General features: G+C 37.1%; 1 protein-coding gene across 1 annotated transcript in view; it reads right to left on the reverse strand.

Moving 5' to 3' along the window:
- The window catches only part of SLC2A13 (solute carrier family 2 member 13), a 440,944-nt gene that overhangs the window by 102,721 nt on the left and 316,772 nt on the right, over positions 1 to 21,451 (reverse strand). Inside the window, exons 5-6 of the mRNA XM_068561628.1 lie at positions 14,927 to 15,090; positions 9,039 to 9,159 (exon numbers count right to left, since the gene is read on the reverse strand). Coding sequence (XP_068417729.1) covers positions 9,039 to 9,159; positions 14,927 to 15,090 — 285 coding nt within the window. The remainder of the gene's footprint in view (positions 1 to 9,038; positions 9,160 to 14,926; positions 15,091 to 21,451) is intronic.

Here is a 21,451-nt window from a genome sequence, read left to right on the forward strand (position 1 = left end):
CTGTGACAGACACCTGGAGCAGGTGTTGTCAAGGCTGCTGGGGGTGGGGAGTGGGGGGTCTCTATCCTTACTATCCTCGGCAGCCTCAGCAGCAGAGACCACCATGGGGGCGAGGCCTTGGCTTTCTCCTCTACAAACCCAGGTGACCCTGGTAAAGCTCGCCACATGCCTAACTGTCTAATAGAGGCAGGGGATGGGAGGTTGATTGGGCCAGGCCCTGGGAACTGATGCTCACTGGTGACGCTGACCCTGACTGGCAAGTGAGCCCCTCTGCTTGGAAAAGAAAGGGAAAGGGACAGGAGACAGTTGTAGATCCTCTGAGTTGGGCTGATGCAGCTCTGCTAAGCTCAGCATAAGCACTTTTGAGAACCTTCAGGACCCCCTTACATGGCTTAGCCTTTTCTCTTACTCTCAGTGCTCCCATACCAGAAATTAAAATTACTGTTCCACAGAACATCTCCAAAAAATTAGGCATATAAGGCACATAGTTCAATGAAATGGAAAATATGAATTTTGTGAAATCGAGTATCTGAAACTAGAGAATATCCTGTACTTGTAGTTTCTAGAAAATATTAAGCTTTCTCCTGTTTCTGTACACACGCTATTTCCTCTGTCTGGGATGCTGTCTTCCTCTGCTTATTCCATCTAACTCCAACCAGTTCCTCACTGCCCAGCTTTGGGAAGCCTTCTATAATAAGGAGTAATTACTTTAAAACATAATTAGATGAATGGCTCTTTAAAATACTGAGTTCCTCTACTGCAGTGATATATTTTTCAACAATCTAGGGATTAAGTAAAATAAGGTGGCCTATAGACATTAGTAGAATAGATATTAAAAAAGTACAACACTCGAACTCCTCTTGTAATTCTTCTGTAGTTGAACTGAAAACGGCACTCTCAGTTTGCATAAGAATGTAAGACCACTTTGGTACACACATTTGCAAGATGAAAAGCAGTAATATTAAATTTAGCCTGTTTAGATTTCTGAAGTTTATTTTTATAATTTATAGCAAGCCATCACACATATACATTATACACTTATATAATATGAAAGATGAAAATAAAGTTAACAAATAGTTATAACTGTGTAAACATTAGTACGTGTTAACTGCCAAGAATTTATACGTTCATTTACTAGTGGTTTTTCTATAATACAACACACAATTGTATAGCATATATGAGTAAGGATAATATACTTTCTTGCTGAATTTGATTACACAGGCCAAGATTTGAGGGATTTATTGTTTTGAGGGATAAATTACTATCTTAAATTTCAAATATTTATTATTTTACACTAAAATTCTGTGAAGATATCTAACTGACATAGTCACAAATCAATTTCACAATGATAAAAATTAAAAATCAGGAAGAACTAAATATTTAGGTCCCACAAAGTTAAACATTTATATAAATACTAATCAATTTAAATAAAATAAAGATTTCCTTTGCTTTCAAAATGAATGAACTAGAAAACGCTAATAAGTTCTCTCAATGAAATAATTTTTATTCCTGATTTGATAAGACTAATCAGCATGCATTTATCATATAAAAATCAAAATCAAACAAAAGAAAGGGGAATAAGAAGCTTAAAAAATTAAATTCTGACCCTCATCTGGGCTACTGGCAATGACTTTATGATTCATTGATAATTATAAAAATGAGCAGTACATTTTTAACCTCTGCGAAGGGTGGAAACTTTATTATCTACCAGCAAGTTGGTTGTAATGTACAACATCATTTCAAAAAATTTTGTTCTATGATGAAATTAGCATAGAATTTACATAATGATCAATGTTAATTGCCAAGGAGTAACAGGTTTCCACAAAAACTGGTAACTATGCAATTTAGATGCACATGGAGAAAAATGCCAGTTACTCTAGATGTATCAAGTGAAAAGCAGGGGAATAAAGGACTGATTTGTATTATCAGCTACTTAATAATATGGCATGCTCAAGATATGCTGAGCTTTGAGTATCAATCAGTATAAATTAAGTACCCCTACACAGTTTAAAATAAATTTTCAAAGTTTACCTTCCAAAAATGATAGAATCATCTATTTCACTGTCAAGAACACTGTCACAGGACTGGATAATGTATTCCTTTTTAAAATATAGGACAAAATAGGGATGATATTCTAGAGTGGATTGACTTGAAATGTGAACAAAATTCCAGGTTGATTTTATTTACTCATTGTAATGATCAGAGCTCTAGAATGAGAATAAAAGTCCTTGAGTTTAGGAGATACACGTTTTCCCCTTTACCTCTTTGTGTTACTTCAGATCTAAATGGATAAGTTCAGAAGAGCTTTTCTCAAAAGTCTTTTGAGTTCAAGAGGGAGTAAAAATGATATTTCAAATAAAAGTATAAGTGACAGCAAATACTGTTCTTATTATGGGACTGCTGTACTTAACTGGAAAGCAAGGGAAAGGCTCTCCTGATTTATATCTTTGAAATTGTGTTCTAAGAAGTAAGCTACAGTGAGATTTCAGAGTCCCAGACTCCTGTTACATAAGTACTATCCTAACCACATGTAAAGCATCTGTTCTTGTATGTCATTCATCCAATCACCCAGCCCTGTTACGCCCCTCCAAAATATCTCTTGAGTCTCTACTGCCACTGTCAAGGCTGCATTATTTTCTTACCTAGGCTACTGATTTCTTTTATCTGATCTCCTTTCACTGCCCTTTGTCCTGCTCTAATCAGCTCTCCTAAGCAGCCAGAGTGATCTTTTAGAAACACAAATCTGATTAAATCATTCTTATCTTATCATTCTTTAAAGGCTTCTCAGTATTCTGATGCTGTCTAAAATTCTCATGGTTTATGAGGGTCCCAGTGTGGTCTGTCACTGGCCTGCCATCCAGTCTATCTTTGTGCTGTTCTCTTGCTCATGCTTAGGGCCTGTACACATGATGTCCCCTCTTCCTGGAATGCTCTTCCCCCACTCTTTGCAAACCTAAAATAAAAAGCTTTCTTTTCTGTCTTTAAGGCTTCCCAAAAAGCACTTCTTGACTGTGGAAAATAAGGTTTGAGTAGGGGATCTTGCCACTGTGGGGGCCTGGCAGGTCCTCGGTCAAAAGCCCAGGCATCAAGATAAAAAGGTCATGAGGAACTCAATGAATATGTCCCATAAGTGGTCAACTTCCACCATCCTCCTATCCAGATGTCAAATTCGGTACTGGGTATTTAAGTGCTAGCAAAAGACATGTACAATTATTTGGAGATAAAGGTACATGATAAGGTTATGTGGGCTTTTTGTTTCAAACCTCATTTTCCCTTTCAACTAATTTAATTACATCTATCTTTATCTTAAGTCTGTGGATATTATTCAACAGATATAGCATATTTTCTTCCGTAGTTTTATTAATATTAACCTCAAGGCCTATTAGCTTGTACCATCAGGCCAAAAAAAATTAAAATATGTTATTTTTAAAGGAAATCAGTAAGTTTTAGAAAACAAAAGTCTCATTCACAGTATAACACTATATTCATTGTCAAGTTGCTAAGAATTATTAGAAACAAACACATTATCAGTCAGCAGGATGCCAAATACTGAAAAAAAAGGGGGGGGGGGTAATAGGGTTTCTGCACATTTCTAAGGTCAAATAAGAGTTTTATGATTGAATCTAACAGTCTCATAGTGCTAATGCCAATGACATGTGCTCAATCACACAAGGTTGGCAAAAGGAGAAGAAAAGTGTAGTGAATGCAAAATTATTTTTTATTGTAAATGAACTTTGACGAGACTAACTATAATTAGTTAGGCATATACAGTTTCTCAAAACTAGTGTCACCACCATAGGGAGGTCTATAGATGAAGGAACGGTTTGTCAACCTGGATATTTGGAAACTTCATTTAGAGAGGGAAATATGAAAATATTACTTTATAGAAAAAGAGCCACATTGATTATTTTTGTACTCTTGGTTTAATAATGTTCAAGAAGAAAAAAAAAGGAAAGAAAGAAAGCTGGCAGTTACGCAGTTAAAAAATACTGAAGCGGGCTTCCCTGGTGGTGCAGTGGTTAAGAATCCACCTGCCAATGCAGGGGCCACGGGTTTGAGCCCTGGTCCAGGAAGAACCCACATGCCACGGAGCAACTAAGCCCGTGCGTCACGACTACTGAGCCTGTGCTCTAGAGCCCGCAAGCCACAACTACTGAAGCCCGTGTGCCTAGAGCCCATGCTCGGCAACAAGAGAAGCCATTGCAATGAGAAGCCCGCGCATCGCAACGAAGAGTAGCCCGCGCTCGCTGCAAGTAGAGAATGCCCGTGCACAGCAACGAAGACCCAACACAGCCGAAAATAAATAAATAAAATAAATAAATTAAAAAAAAAACACTGAAGCGTATGGCAGTGGTTCTTAATTAAACATGTACTGGAATCACCTATTCTCCACTGTCCTGGTGAGGCAGATCTGTGGGAGTGAGGGACGGGCAGCTTTAAGTGCCTCCTCAGATGGTTCTAGGTAAGACTCTCAAATGAAAAATATTAATAGCAAAAAGAGCAGTGAATTAGAGGCAGAGTCCCTTTAGTCAATTTCTCTTTCAATTACCCCAACTCATTTCCATGATATATTCTACCTGGTTGCTCATAGTTAATCAATTACTTATTTTTAATTCCTGTTGATTTTTCTCTCTTAGATATATCTAGAATCTGTCTACCTATTTATCTTGAGTATCACCTTCATAGTCCAGGCAGTTATCAATCTCTCTCATAGACAATTCTAATAATCAGTCCGCCTATATCAACATGTGCTCTCTGTGCCCCAGAGAGAAAGTTTAGAATAGAAAATCTGGTCAAGTCACGACTTAAAACTGCTTAAAATTAAAACACTACTTAATACTGCTTAAAACTCCTCTTCTTCAAAAGATGGGAAATATTTCTACCCATCATCACAATCTCATCTCTTATAATAGGTTTATGGATGATAACAATGGCTATAATATTTATTGAGTGCTTATTATGTGCTGAGCACTGTTTTAGGTGCTTTCCATATATTAATTCATCCTTACTACAATCCTATGAATAGGTGTTCCAAAATATTTTTTAAATGCATGCATGCATGAATGAATGAATTAGTGGCAATGTGATGAAAGCCCTAGGACAAGAGTACCTTGCAATTCTACAGCTGTATACTTTAAGACATATGTTTACTTTGAAGGGTTTGAATATAATGAGATCATACTTACAAATAATAAAAAGTCAAAAGATTCGAGGGAAGTGTTACAAGGGAAATGTTTAAATCCTCAAAGCTTGGATAGCTCTCATAAGAAAATATGTTTATTAGTAATTTGAGAGCATGGAGCTTAAGGCCGTATTAGGAGTATGCATGTGTATTCTTATACGGATATATGATTCAGATGATACCCCCACTAGAGTTATTTCTCCTAGCCTTAGTTGGCACCCTGTGACTGTACACAGTTTTAGCTGCAAGGAAGTGGATCTGAAAGATGTTCTTTAATACATTTGGTTCACAAAATCTAACCAGGACTTGGAACAAAATATCATCAATTAAAAAATTAAAAATTCTAAAAAGGGTAAGTTCTTATTAGAAATTATTTAGGGTAGTCAATGTCTTAGGTCCAAAGTCATTAGTGAGCCCCAACCTACAATACTTTTGGTTCTAACCTACCTGGTGATGCCACACAATCAATATTTATTGAATTAAAATAAAGAACAACCATTTTTCCTGAACCATTCACTTTCTTAAATCTTCTAGTCAGAATGCATTACATACTAGTCACTGTAGAACATAGATTTCTACAAGTGGAGGTGCTGAATCGAGGGGGTCTATGTATTTAAGTTTTATTAGGTGAAAGTATATTAATTTCCAAAATGGAGAAAAATTTACACTCCCACCAATAGTATACAATGTTCTTAAGATACGGGGAGGGGGAAGGGTAAGCTGGGACAAAGTGAGAGAGTGGCATGGACATATATACACTACCAAATGTAAAATAGATAGCTAGTGGGAAGCAGCCACATAGCACAGGGAGATCAGCTCGGTGTTTTGTGACCACCTAGAGGGGTGGGATAGGGAGGGTGGAGGTGAGGGAGATGCAAGAGGGAGGAGATATGGGGATATATGTATATGTATAGCTGATTCACTTTGTTATAAAGCAGAAACTAACACACCATTGTAAAGCAATTATACTCCAATAAAGATGTTAAACAAAAAAAAAGATCGGGCTTTCCGGTGGCGCAGCGGTTAAGAATCCACCTGCCAATGCAGGGGACACGGGTTCGAGCCCTGGTCCGGGAAGATCCCACATGCTGCAGAGCAACTAAGCCCGTGCGCTACAACTACTGAGCCTGCGCTCTAGGGCCCGCAAGCCACAGCTACTGAGCCCATGCACAACTACTGAAGCCTGCGCACCTAGAGCCCATGCTCCACAACAAGAGAAGCCACCGCAATGAGAAGCCCGTCGACACAACTAGAGAAAGCCCATGCACAGCAATGAAGACCCAATGCAGCCAAAAATAAATAAATAAAATAAATAAAATTTAAAAAAAAAGATAGATACTAAACCATCTCTCCTTTGTTATAAAGCAGAAACTAACACACCATTGTAAAGCAATTATACTCCAATAAAGATGTTAAAAAAAAAAAAGATAGATACTAAACCATCTCTCCCTTTAAATCTGTTTTCTTTTTTCAATTTTCCTATATGGATCATTCCAAGAGGAAAACATACCACCTATACTTACAGCATGAACATTACTCATCCTAAGGTCAGGCAAACATAACTGTTTCATGTTTATCTCCTTTTTAATTTTTATTTTTCTTCCAGTCTTATTGAGATATAACTGACATAAAGCATTGTATAGTTTAAGGTTTACAGTATAATGATTTGACTTATATACATCATGAAATGAGTATCAGAGTAAGTTTAGTGAACATCCATCATCTCGTATAGATACAAAATTAAAGAAATAAAATAAATCTTTTTCTTGTGATGAGAACTCAGGATTTACTCTCTTAACAACTTTCATATATGTTGTATATTGTATGTTTCATGTTTATTGTAAAGAGATGAGAAATGTGTATAGGTAGTTTTAACAACAACAAAATCAGTAAGGGAACTGTAGATACATTTTATAAAATCACTCAGACTATAAATACATGTTATCAAATTCTCACAAAGCCTAATATGTTACTCTGAAAGAAAGCACAAAAGAAATAAGTGTTTTGCATACTCAGTGACTCCCAGAGGACATCTAAAATTTGGTTCTGTTTTCAAAAATTGCTGCCCATTTTTGTGATAAGAATAAAATTAGGTTGTACCACTTCTCTCACTCCACTACAACTTTATATTATATTGGTAGGTGATAGTATCTTATTGTCACTTACCTATATTGGTAGGTAGATGATAATAACTTAGATGGATCAGGAGGATTAATAGATTGATGACCATAAATTGCTGTGCAGTGAACTATACTATGGCAATAAATATTTTTATTTAAATTTTAAAAGTCGATGTCAGGAAAACTATTTCATTATGTAAATCATTAAAAAGTTAGTTATTCCTTTCCTATATCAGAACTTCATAAAAATTTTTTTCATATTCTCTGGCTGACTTTCTGCCTTTAGTTGACCTGACAGTGTATCAATCTTATTCTGAATCTAAATTGCTGTATCTAAATCATACATCAGATCTAGAGGGTATTTTAAGTTGTTCAAACAATAGTAATTTTTTAATAATTTGTTAGAGGTAACTGTGTTAAAAAACATTTAACTTAAAATATCTGTCAAGAAAAACAAAATTAGAGCATGCAGAATTCTAGCAATGGTCTGTCATCTTTCTAGCAGTTGAGGTGAGATGTCCAAAGAAAGTAAAGATCACTACATCCAGGAATAGTCTACACTAAGGGTAACTTCTTTTAAGACACCTTTCAATCTCCTTTGGAACATAAAGACTATTAAAAAAAAAAAAAACAGTAAAGCGATAAGCATATAAACTATTCATTTCCAAAGGCAAGTGGATATCATAAATTGCAACCAGAAAGACATAATAATATATGTCTTCCTCATTGTTGTAATGAGAAGGCACCATAAATTCTGTTCAATGAGAAGCTCCTAGTGATTCCAAGTGGAATTTAGTATATCAGTGTAATGTTTTGTAATTTCACATAGGAGTACCTGACTTAATAAATCATTTACCCATTGATTTGAGACTTAGGTCTGGTTAGTTGTAGCTGAAGGAATATCAGTTTTTGTTTTTAAAGCTATTCTATCCATATATTTTAAAGGGGTCATTAGCCTTTCCAGCCACTAAACTGAAGTAAAAAACTTTGAAACTCTCCTGACAAATTTATTAATTGATCTGTTCAATCATTCAATCTTTAATTAATTCACTTGCTCATTCTTCAGTCCATCTGTCAGCCCATGTATGCATCCATCCATTTCTCCATCTATCAATCTATCACGTAGGGTGTAAACTGTTAAACTTAATGAGCTCTTAAACCTGCAGCTGACCATTAAAACACTCTCTTCTACCAACTCTTTCCACTTTTTATTGCTCTGCAAGAAACCTAGTAGTCAGAGGAAACATTATTTTCTGCTTAAATGAATGAGGCGATACCTGTGGAACACAGTGAAGATTAATTGCTAGACTATCCAGATGATAAACAACTGTATCAGACCTGTACATCATGGAAAAGTTTAATTACTGATGAAAGTTCTTTATTTCATCTAGAATGTAGATGTCACCGAGTCATATACGATATAAAATAGTTTCACAGTATTCCTGCTTAGATTCTGTATCAATATATATACTTTCGACTTCCAGAGAAACATCACCAAAATTGTGTCTAATAACTCACTTTTCCTTAAGCATGCATTTACACATGCTGTTCTTTGTATATGCTCTTCCTCCTCCTGGTGGTCCCTCCCTAACACCTTTCCCATTTTCTTCCTTTCCACCATTAAGTCTGGATACCTAGCAAGCTCCTACTTACCTTTCCTATTTTAGGAAAGTTATAAGCAAAACAAAAAAGTAACCACAGTTAGGTTAAGGAAAGGGACCATTATAAAATCTCACCTGTATCTTGTGCAAGAAGTGTTCTGATCTAAAGGAGCTATTGGATTAAAAGTGATGGGTGGAGAAACCTGGGCTGATAGCAGAAATCCCAAAGCAAGAATAATGAGTGCTACGGTGGTACCTAAAAAAAAAAAAAAAAAAAAAAAAAAGGAAAGAAAAAAAAAGTTTTACATCAGAAAAGAATTGACAATATTCTTCCAAAGCGGACTGGGTTTGGCAAGACATATCTCTAAAAAAATACCTTGATCTATCTTCATTGGATTAAAAAAAAAAATGATCCTTATACATATATATTGTCATAAAAACTCACTAGCATATTCACTGTGAGAAATGACAAGAGTAAAATTCAAATCAAATACATTTGCTAGCCAAGCAGTAGGTTGGTTAATAACTTTCTAAACAAACACCATCTTGCATTGCTGTCTCAAAATCAATTAATGTAACCAATATTATTGAGTGCCTAACATGTTAGAAGTATGAAAGGCAACAGATTTACACCAAGTGTTCCTTTCATTACCAAGAAAATTGTTCTAATGTCAATCAATCTGCAAAGACCCAAATAAGTAAACTAAAAAGTAACAAACTAAATATTTCAAAAGCAGTTGAAAGAGTATTTCTCATTAAAAAGGAGTGGCATTTGGTAAAGACTTAAAATGTCAGAAATGACATAACACATATATTCAGTTGTCTTTCCTGTTGGCACTTGGAAGTGGAATATTTGTCTTTGATTTTAAGGTACAGAATGTGATTATATGTATCACTTAAAAAGCTCATTTTTGAGTCCCTGATAGAAATACTGATAGTAAATAAGAAAGTTTTCAAATTTCTGACTATTGTTCCAGCCATTGTGAAGATTAAAAAAAGGGTCATGGGAAGAAAGGAGAAAGAAAATATGGCTGCATTTGTTTGTACAATTTATTAGAACGAGGCAACATGTTTAAAATATGGAATTCAGGGAGGTCATTTATGTAGCAGTAAAGTTTCTATTAGATAAATGGGAAAGTAATTTAAGAATGACCAAAAATATTTTTTAAATGGACAAAAGAACAACTTTGGGAGGCACTGTGAAAGTGTAATTGGATTACATAATAGGTTTGTGTTTAAGATAGAGGGGATGTGTCAAGTTAAGCACTGTGGTTAAGTCCTAGCTCTGCTGTTTCTTGACTCAGTGATCTTGGGCAAAACACAAGACCTTTCCAAAATTCTATTCTTTCTGCTGAAACTGGGGCTTAGTGAGAATACTCACCTTGCAGAATTGCAGTGAATTTTAAATATCACAATACATTTGAAAGATTTTTATAATGCTAAAAAGTGTTAATTATTGTACTATAATTATCATTAGAAACAGCAGCAGCAGCATATTTTTAAAACTCTAGAAAAAAGTTGAAAAAGGGGGAGGAGGCTTGAAGAAAAGATCAGAAGCCATTTTACCACACCAGGATGAAGAGGCATGAATCTAAAATCACAGTTCATTTTCCCCTTGTTGGCTTAAAATTCAAACCAGAACTAGGAATAGTTTGAGGTATTATTTTCTCAAAAATCTACCAAGCCATGAATTGGGAAACAAAACAGAAGTCTGTCTCTTAGAAAGAGAAAAGATATATTAGGCCTGTAAATAAAAATTATCCCTCTCTCCTCAAACAAAGCAAAATAAACCATGAGTTTTACTGTTACTTTGTCTATGAAAGAAGCTGCGTCCCTAAGTATTTTCCCAAATTACCTCCATAGAATATTGTCATGGGACAGGTAAGATTTGTTTCAACCTGGAAAAGTTGATACTTTTGGATGTGATGGAAAGATGATACTCTTCTTTCATAACACTACTTAAATAACTTGTCTGTGATAAACCGTAAACTCTTAGATAGTATACCTAACACATACTAATATATGTTCAATTCTAGTGCCTGGCATAGAGCAGATCCCATAGAACCACAGATTTTTGCAATACTGGCTATTTTTGAAGAAAACAACAAAACATGTTAAGACTATTCAGTTGAGGTCATGGGGTTAGTATGGGACAAATATCCTAGATGAGAGTTCTGCAGTATCGATATTATATCTCGTGGATCCATCTCTTAAAAAGTCCAACCAACTTGCAAAATTTGGGGGAAAACCCATTTTGGATACAAAAAATCCCTAAATAGTTGAAGGTTTATCCTTCTTAAACACAAATTTATTTTTATTTTGACACATTGGGGATGGAAATCTTTTAAAAGTCAGTATCATTCCTTTACTTTATTACATATAGTAGTGGTTCTCAATCCTGGCTTCCTTTGGAAAGCAAATCTTTAGAATGTACCTCAACCTCTGAATCAGAGTCTCCAGAAAATGGGGATCCGATAACATGACTCCACAGGTGATTGTGATACCCAGACAGGGTAAAAATCCTTATGAGACGATAAACTCCTTAAGGGAAGGGAATGGTGTCTTATGTGACTTTATTTATGGAATAAATTTTTAAAACGATCACCTCGCCCTTCATATACTCATATATCTTTAAGGCTTAAAACTACTTGAATTATCTATTTCCTTTAATTTAACAAATTACAGATGTCTTATCAGTCATTTGTTAGTATTTAAAGTTGTTATAGTTGTTGTCAATGATCCATTATTGCAACCTAGATTTGAGTCCAATACAGGAAGGCCTTGTATGAAAGGACCTTCTCCACTGTACTGCGTAGGTTGGGGACATTCTTTATATTTTAAGAGAAGAGTCCCTCTTAACCAAGTATACTGTCACATTTTGGAATTCTGATATCATTTTCCTAATTAAAATGTTCTCCATAGGAGGTGAAGTGTGTTGGATAAATAGCATTCTCAAAAACATCTGATGAAATAAGTTACCTTAATTACCTGGTACAGGGTTTGGATTATTAGTAAATACTCAGAAAAAAATAATTTCCCTCCCTAAGACTCTAACAGAGCACACTTTTTGTGTGTAGGTATCACCTGCATATACTCCAGACCTCATCTTCAGAGATTCTAATTTAGTTGATCTGGGGTTGGGCCCCAAGAATTCACAATTTAAAATAAGTATCCCTGGCAACTCTGATGAAGACAGCCTGTGAGTAATGTTTTAGGAAATATTCCACTACCAAAATATCTGGCAGAAAATAACACAGTGTTTCTGGCTTTCTGATTTATAAGCAATAAAGCTACATAGATATAAGCCTTCCTCTATTAAAAGGATCAAGAGGTTGTCATTAAGTTCTCTTAGGGAGCTTTGAAAATATTAAAAGTCAGAAAACCACAAAATGTCCTACGTTTAAAATTATTCATGGACTATATATTTTACATTTCTTTGTATAAAGAGTTTCTTTGTCCCGGTTTAACTAAATACAGTTTATTTGTAGTAATTTTTAAAGAACAAGTTCCTATTGAAAAAGTTATTTTGATATTTTTTTTTTTACTATTTTTCACCCAATATTATAAAATAAATCATAATAAAAACACAAAATAGGGAATAAAACTGAATCAAAAGTTAAAAAATTCTATTAGGTGAAAAATAGTGAAAAAAAATATCAAATTAATTTCCTTAAAATTTTAAAAATAAATAAATAAATAAAATCTTAAAAAATGTTTTTGGTGCTAATTCTTTAAAAAGTACTACAAATAAACTGTATTTAGCTAGACCCAGACAAAGAAATTCTTTATACAAAGAAATACAAAATATACAGTCCACGAATAATTTAAAGGTAGGACATTTTGTGGCTTTTAATATTTTCAAAGCTTGCTAACAGAACTGGTCTTTCTTGTAAATATTACAAATTTAATGACAACCTCTTAAGTCTGCAGGAAAGAAAAGTGCCTCCAGGTTGCTCATAAAGGCAGTCCCTGGAATCTCTTGGTCTTTCCCCCAAGTCTTAATACTTTCTTTTAATAGTCAGGGATGGGCTCTGGAAATCCTTGGGGCAGAGGACCTACATGGCAGGGTGAAACATGACATCAGCAAGAGGAGTTCAGGAAAGTTCCTGGATTCTGATGCAAGTTGATTTTACATTATGGTTAAAACAACAAAGAATCACTCTTTGGCAGTAACACTACTGTGATAGCAAAATGCTTTGGGCATTTTACTGTCTGTGTCAGGCACTGTTTGAAATGTTATACATGTATAAATGTGTTTAGTCTTCATTACAACCCTATGAAGTGGAGACTATAATTAACCCCGATTTACAAATGAGAAAATAGAACCTTGCTCAATATCACACAATTCAAACCCAAACAGTCTGGCTTTATATCTATAATGCCTCAAAATCCTGGAATACAACAAACGAAGGGACAGAGGTTGCTAGTAAAAGCATTTTCCCCCATCTCAAAAATCAGCATTTTTCTCCAAATCTCAAAACCCAAATCCCAAATTCATGACCTGAAATTCTATTTAAAAAATAGGCCTCTTGAGGTAGCAATATACTAAGGCCCTGTCAAATGTGTCCATTTAAAAAATTTTAAAGCAGCTATTACCTCTTCTTAGAGTTGACCTGAACCTCAGGCGTCGGCAAATCCAATTTTCAACCCACTGTAGGAATTTGTTTCTAGCACATCACTGCCTGATGGCCATCTACCCTTTTGTTGAGAGTTTACCGTCCTAATGAGGCAGCCCAATTCATTGTTGGATAGCTCTGATTATTAGGAATATTTTTCTTATATTAAGTAAAAAATCTATGTCCTCATAACAGCTACCATCTGTGAGAATAAGATATCTATTAGGTGTCTCTTTAGTCTTTTTTCTGGGCCTAAACACTTCTGGTTCCTTGAACAGGTTTATAAATATATGGTTTTTAACCCTCACTTGTCCCTCACCTTTCCTCACTTACCCTCCCGCTTCCCTATATACATTGGTTGTTGCGATTACCCTTGCCTTTTAATCAGACAGTCTTCCCCCTACCTTCCCCTCAGTGCTGATACTGCAGTTCAACTTACATTATTGAATTCAAGGCTTCCACTCAAGGCAAGAACAGAGGGTGGAAGCATTCCACTCTTCCTTCTGGAGTTAAGGGTCGGAGGGAGTATGTGCTCTTAATAACTGAGTATGAAACTCCAAATGTATTTTCTCATCAAAATCTGGGACAACTGCCTTGAGCAGTTCTATTAGATCAGTGTTTTAGGTACAATTTAGTTAAAATATAATTTAGTTAATGCAGGCCTGGAAAATTTACATTTTAATACAAAAATGTATTCTTACTCTAAATAAACTTATAAAGGAGTTATTAGAGGACAGCTAATTGATAAGTAGGAATCTGCTTGTATATTTGAAAAAGATTAGAAAATTACATGATGCAAACATGTGAAGACAATGACAGAGATGGGTCTCATTTTGGCAAGTGAAATAGCCCTTGCATTACAGAGAAATAATAAATGAAATGGGTGGGATTTAAAGACAAAAGATACTTGAATGTGAGAAGGGTTTTTCTTATTTAGTTATCATAGGAAACATACTTAACCAACCAGAAATTACACTAGGATTTAGGCCTCGTTCAAACACAAAAAGAGTCTGTCCCTGCTTTGTGAAGAAATTATATGGTTCTAATGTTCCGCTGTTGAAAGAACTTTGAAAAAAAATGCTCCAAATTTACTTCCACATTATCCCAAATTTAAAAAAACTATGTTAAAAAGTGAGTTTATGAATACCAAGTTTTCTTTTTCATTTTGTACCTTTGAGCAAAACTCAAAATAATAACAGCAAAATGCTACCCTCAGTAGGTTCAAATTGTTATCACAATTCTAATTTCTAGTTATATATCATAATAAGTTCTTATTAAAAAATTTTTCAGAGGAACTCTATTATTTAGCTATGAAAACTATATCAGAAGTGGTATTGGTACTGTATTTTAAAAGGTTAACTTGCCATCATTAGAGAAAAGTTTATAACTGAATTCTTCGGCACCTACCTGCTAAACTACCAAACGTAAGCTTTCTGCGACCCAGTTTCTCAACAAGCCAGACACCCACAAGTGTGAAAATGAAATTTGTGAAGGCTGTAACTGAAGCCAGCCATATTGCAAGTCTATCATCTTCAACACCAGACATCTGCAGAATGGTTGCACTGTAGTACCTGGGAGGCAAGAATAAAACAATTGTTGTTAGTTATTCAAAGAAACAGTTATTCATATAGAAAAATATCTACCCGACTAAAACAGACCAGGAATAACTATTAATAACACCAAGTTAAGATGGGAATTCATGCAAACTATTTAAAGGATCACAATATAGAGACTGTATTCAGATGAATTCATTTTTAACTTTGTATCAGTAAGAAGAAATACTCAAGCAAGTGAATAGAGGGCTGAAGCCTTTAAAAGTTGAATGTACCCCACACCTAGGGACAGTTGACAGCTGGTAGTTTCACTATAACTACCAAGGATAAAGCTCCAAATCCATGGAATGAATCAGAAGTCACCATACGCTGTAAATTTAGTACTTAAAAGAATAAGGAGAACTGCTACATATACTAAAGAAAATGTGATATAATGGCAAAAATCTGGTACAAGTAAAGAACTTCTTCAAAGACACAAGGAGTAAGAATATATCAGTTTATCTGGCATCTGGTAAGGAGATAAGAAACTTACATGATGTACACAGAGAATGCCTTTGTGGTTCCTAGAAAGGTATACTCTTTGGTAAGTCTCCAGCACAATGTGCCTAGTTAGGTTCTATAGACTCATTTTGTTCCAAATAAATACACTGGAAACTGGCTCTAAAAAATCATAATGCCAACTTGTTGACGCACAATGGGAGATATGTCTGGTATGTTTAAAGTGACAGGTTTCTCACAGGACATTTTTTTTCCGGGGGAAACATCAGGAGCTGTATCAGAAGATTACTTTAAAGTGGCCCTTAAAACAAAGGAAGCAAAATACTCCTGGCAAATCATTTATGAAATGTGACAAAATTATAATCCTGAAGATACATTCTGAACCATGGCTTTGCCTAGCTTTTAAGCCATTCCAAAACAACAAGTTAGCTTTACCAAAATCCAACAGTTGGCATCTGAGCAATGTATTCAATCAAGCTGGATATTTCCATAGTTACAATCTACAGTTTCTGGATATTAGTCTACTTTTTCATAATATTTCAAAAATAAAATCTGTTTGAATACATTCAAGTCTCATTGATTCATCAATGGCTACTGTCTACTATTTTTTAAATTCTTATTTTATTTTTTAAAATTTTTATTGGAGTGTAGTTGATTTACAATGTTGTGTTAGTTTCTGTTGTGTTAATTTAACAAGGTGAATCAGTTATACATATACATATATCCATTCTTTTTTAGATTCTTTTCCCATATAGGTCATTACAGAGTATTGAGTAGAGTTCCCTGTGCTATACAGTAGGTCCTTATTAGTTATCTATTTTACATACAGTAGTGTGTATATGTCAATCCCAATCTCCCAATTTATCCCTTCCCCCTCTTTCTCCACTGGTAACTATAGTTTGTTTTCTACATTTGTGACTCTATTTCTGTTTTGTAAATAACTTCATTTGTACCATTTTATTTAGATTCCACATATAAGCGATATCATATGATATTTGTGTTTTTCTGACTCAGTATGACAATTCTAGGTCCATCCATGTTGCTGCAAATGGCATTACTTTGTTTTTTTTATGGCTGAGTAATATTCCATTGCATATATGTACCATATCTTCTTTATCCATTCCTCTGTTGATGGACATTTAGGTTGTTTCCATATCTTGGCTATTGTAAATAGTGCTGCATTGAATATAGGGGTGCATGTATCTTTTTGAATTATAATTTCTTCTGGATATATGCTCAAGAGTGGGATTGCTGGATAATGTTGGGCAGGGCCATGTCGAGGGGTGCGTTTTGAGGTAGCTATGAGCTCAGTACGACTTTAGGCAGCCTGTCTGCTAATGGGTGGAGCTATGTTCCTGTCTTGCTGGTTGTTTGGCCTGAGGCATTCCAGCTCTGTAGCCTGTAGGCTGTTGGATGGGGCCGCATCTTGGTGCTGAAATGGGGACCTCCAGGAGAGCTCACACAGATCAGTGTTTCCTGGGGCCTCTGCCACCAGTGTCCTTGCCCCCACAGTGAGCTACAGCTGACCCCTGCCTCCTCAGGATACCCTCCAAGACCCCTAGTTAGGTGTAGCCCCGGTTCCTATGGAGGTATTGCTTTGTGCTGGGTCCCAGTGCACCTGAGACCTTTGTGCACCCTCCGAGAGTGGAGTCTCTGTTTCTCCCTGAGTGTGGAGCTCCTGCACTCAGGCCCCGCTGGCCTTCAAAGCCAAATGCTCTGTGGGTTCTTCCTCCTGATGCCTGACCCTCAGACTGTCTTGGAGGGCTATTTTTATGTGGGAACATCCCTGTGTAGGCTGTGTGGGTTTAATATTTTTTGGTGTGAGTGCTGTTTTTAGTATGGATGTCTGCTACCTCTCACCTCAGTGCATGCTGGCTGTTATCCCCTTGATAGGAGGTGTGACTGTTGTTGTGGTGACCAGAGCCTGCACTGGATATTGAGCGGGGCCTCCCCTTTGCTCTGTGGTTGTCACTGTCCTGTCAGGGGCAGGGCCTGCTCCCTAGATGTTGGAGTAGAGGGCCCCAGATCTGTTTCTGAGCTGTGTTTCTGAGCTGTGGTATGAGGTAGGCAGGACTGGAGCACCCCCACTGGGAGAGAAGCCTTTGAGTTTTTCTCTTCTGGAGCTGTTCACCTGTAAGTGTACTCTGTTGTGTCACTTTTCACCCATTGTGTGGTCTCACAAATTACACTGTTGTTGGAAATGCTCCCAGCCCCATCTTAACCATGGGTATGCTGGCAATTGGCCCTGGTGTCTCTAAGGCATTGTTTTCACTAGGCCTCCAGTGCAGATCCACCAAAGTCAGGTCCCAGGAGTGCAGTAATCGTGCACCTGCACCCGCTGGCGGAGTTATGGAGGCACCTTAGACTCTGGCCTGGCCCAATCCCCACCTGTACGTGCCCACAAAGCCCACAGCTGCCAAAGCTAGACCTGTCTCAGCTGCAGTAGCGCTCTTCCATTCGGATGTTCTACAGGTGCTGAATTTACAAAGCCGGCAGCGGGGCTGTAAATCCGTGGTTCCCGCAGCCACAAGAAGAGATTTCAGCTCTTCTTCATTAGATGCATGGCCCCTGGGGCTTAGCTGTGGTTTCAGCCCCACCTCTGTGTGTGGGCCTCTCACCAGAGTCTGCTCCAGAGGCTACCCAGGAGAACCGGTGCCCACCCAGGCAGGCGGGGGCGGAGGGGGAGACAGGCGGGTCATGGGAGCCTGTTCAGGTGCGAGCCCCTCCTAGTGCCTGCGGAGGCTGGGGCCTGCACGTAGGCAACGCGGCTGCAATGGTGGCCCCGCCCCTTGCGTGCCACTCAACAATGGCGCCCTGCCTCTATGGCAGCCCAAGCTTCTAACGTGAACATTCCCAGTTGTGGAGCTCCTCACTCCCGTCCCTTCAGGCTGTCTCTTGTCAGCTAACAGCTGTCCACTCCCTGGGTCTACTCTCCAAACCCTACGTTCCAGCACCCAGCCCCCGTGCACCACGGCGGACACCTGTCTCAGGCTGAGGCACGCAGGGCTGTGGCAGGGACCATCTGTGTACCTCTCACTCTGTCCTACCTGCCACAGACCAGTTGCCGCGCTCTCCTCTGAGCCCCCGAAGCTACCCTTCTGTCCCAGCTGATCTCCCCGCTGGTGAGGGGGCTTCCTCGGTGCGGGAACTTCTTCTCCAGCTCCGCACCAGGGGTGCAGGTTCCGTCCCGTTTCTTCTTTTCTTTTTTTATTTCTTTCATCCTACCTGGCTGCACGGGGATTTTACTGGTCCTTTTAGGTGTCCAAGGTCCTCTGCTAGTGTTCAGCAGGTGCTCTGTGAGAGTTGTTCCATTTGTAGATGTATTCTTGATGTACTTGTGCGGAGAGGTGAACTCCACGTCCTCCTATTCCGCCACCTTCAGTAGTGATTTTTAAGAAGTCTGTTTTTTAAATTAATGATGATCTTCTTATGTAAAATAGTAACACCAACATGGACTCATTCATCTTAATAAAAAGTGTTTTCCTTTTTTAAAGTGGTAAACTAATAACTTACTATGCAGCGTGAAGGATGTATTTTACTGATCACACTAAAAGTTATGCTAACCATTTTAAGATTTTGAATTCTGACAGCTGTTATAAAAAGAGAAACTCCCAGTGAAACCTCTCCCATCATTGTGACAATTGTGAACATTTTGCAGTCAGACTGTAAAGTGATAATAAAGATTATGAAAACAATTCAGTCCATATGAGTGGTACTATACAGTTTCCAAGTGCTACTCCATACATTATCTCATTTTCATAAAGACCTGGGCAGCAAGGTCATACCTGTATGTAACCACTGAGAAACTCACATAAATCTAGAAAGGCAGAAAACAGAAATGCTGAGAGAAAATTCAAATATTTAAAGCCAAAAGAATTTGATACTTGTCATGCTATTCTATTACATTTTAGAATCTTCTCAATGTTTTAGGAATAACAACAGATACACTGCACAAAGTAATGCTTCCAAATAGAGCGAGAATAAACTAAACAAAACAGATATATTACAAAAGGCCCCCCCCCTCTCTATTTGGGGATGCACAACCTACAGACACTGAGGGCTGACTGTACTTTGTCATTTTATATGAGGGACTTCAGCATCCACTGATTTGAGTATCCATGGAGGTCCTTGAACCAATCTCCCGTGGGTACCGAGGGACAACTGTATTTCGATGTTTTCGTTTTTGACACAATAAAATCATGAAATTACAGGTGTTAAATTAATGGCTAGAAATGGGAGTGGTATCAAACAAAATAAGTTGGTCAGTTTATTTTATTTATTTATTTAGTGATTTTTAACAAAATATTTATTTATTTAGGCTGTGCCAGGTGTTAGTTGCAGCATGCATGCGGGATCTAGTTTTCCGACCAGGGATCGAACCCGGGCCCCTTGCATTGGGAGTGCAGAGTCTTACCCACTAGACCACCAGGGAAGTCCCCAGAATTTTATTTAAAATGAAAAATGTGTCCTAGGTATGTAAAATAATTTCTTTTATGGTACTTAATTTATAGAGGACTATAAGTAAAGAGTGGCCTGGGAATCAGAAACTGTCATTCTAAAGGCATCTCTGTGGTGTGCTGGCCAGGTCAGGTAACATAAGCATTTGTTCACTTAATATTTATGTATTGAGGACATACTATTAAGCTATGTGAGTTACTGAGAGCCCACAGATATGTTATTAGATCCAGTTGTTGCCCTAAAGAAACTCACAGTTTAGTATAAGACAATGAAACGGAAAGAAATAATTTTAATATCGCAAGGTATACAAATCACAATGTGGCATAAGGGACAGACCAAATAATTTTCTTTGATGTATAAAGTTCCTTGACTTTCCAGTAAATTTAATGTTTGAGTTGAGTTTTGAAGAATTCATAGGGGTTTGCCAGCAGGTGTGATGATCTGGGAGGACATTGGTGGTAAAGGAAATGACACGTATGAACGAAAAAGTACAAAATACTATGCTGGGCTCATAGACCAAAAGTATGTAACCGTGGCTGAACATAAGAAGGTCCATAGGAAAGAGAAGTATGACATAAGGCTGTAGCAGAAGGTTTTGTTATAGAGGGGTCTTGATTGCCATGCTACACGTTTGGTTTTTATTCTGTAGGCAATGGAGAACCATGAAATGGACTTTAAAGAGAAGTAACACAATTAAGTCTGTTCTGTGAAAAGATCACTCTAACTACAGCAAACTGGGCAGACAGGATGCAGACGGAAACAAGGGTATATTTCTTTAAAGCATTTTCAGGTCATTATACTGGAAACAGGACCCTGTAGATGTTCTGTATTAATGTGAAACAGTGAGAGCAAAGGCTGGAATTCAATGATGGCCTTATATCCTCCTGTCATCAAGAGTTGCAACTTCAACCCACACTAAATCTTTTCCTGGATGGAGTGTCTTGAGTTTTCATCCTCATTTTTCTTTCTAAAACATTGGTAAATGTATTAGGTTTTACTGCTGCCATAAATTACCACAAACTTAATGGCTTAAATCAATATAAATTTATTTTCTAACAGGTCTATCAGTCAGAAATCTGACACAGGTTTCATTGGGTGTCAAAAATCAAAGATGCCAGCTGGAGAGGCTCCAGGGGAAATAGATTTCTTTGCTTTTTTTTGGCTTTTGCAAGTCTCCCACATGCCCTGGCTTGAGGGTCCCCCTTCCTCAATATTCAAAGCCAACAAAGGCAGGTCCAGTCCCTCTCAGGTCCTTTCACTCTGATATTCCTTTCTGCTTCCTCTACATTTAAAGACCTTTGTGATTACACTACCCCAGATAACCAGGATAATCTCCTTATTTTAAGGTAAATTGATTAGCAGATTTAATTCGATCTGCAACTTTAATTTCCCTTTGCCATGTAATGTAAAATATTCACAGGTT

Source organism: Eschrichtius robustus, chromosome 13 (genome assembly GCF_028021215.1).
Source record: "Eschrichtius robustus isolate mEscRob2 chromosome 13, mEscRob2.pri, whole genome shotgun sequence".
Lineage (NCBI taxonomy): Eukaryota > Metazoa > Chordata > Mammalia > Artiodactyla > Eschrichtiidae > Eschrichtius > Eschrichtius robustus.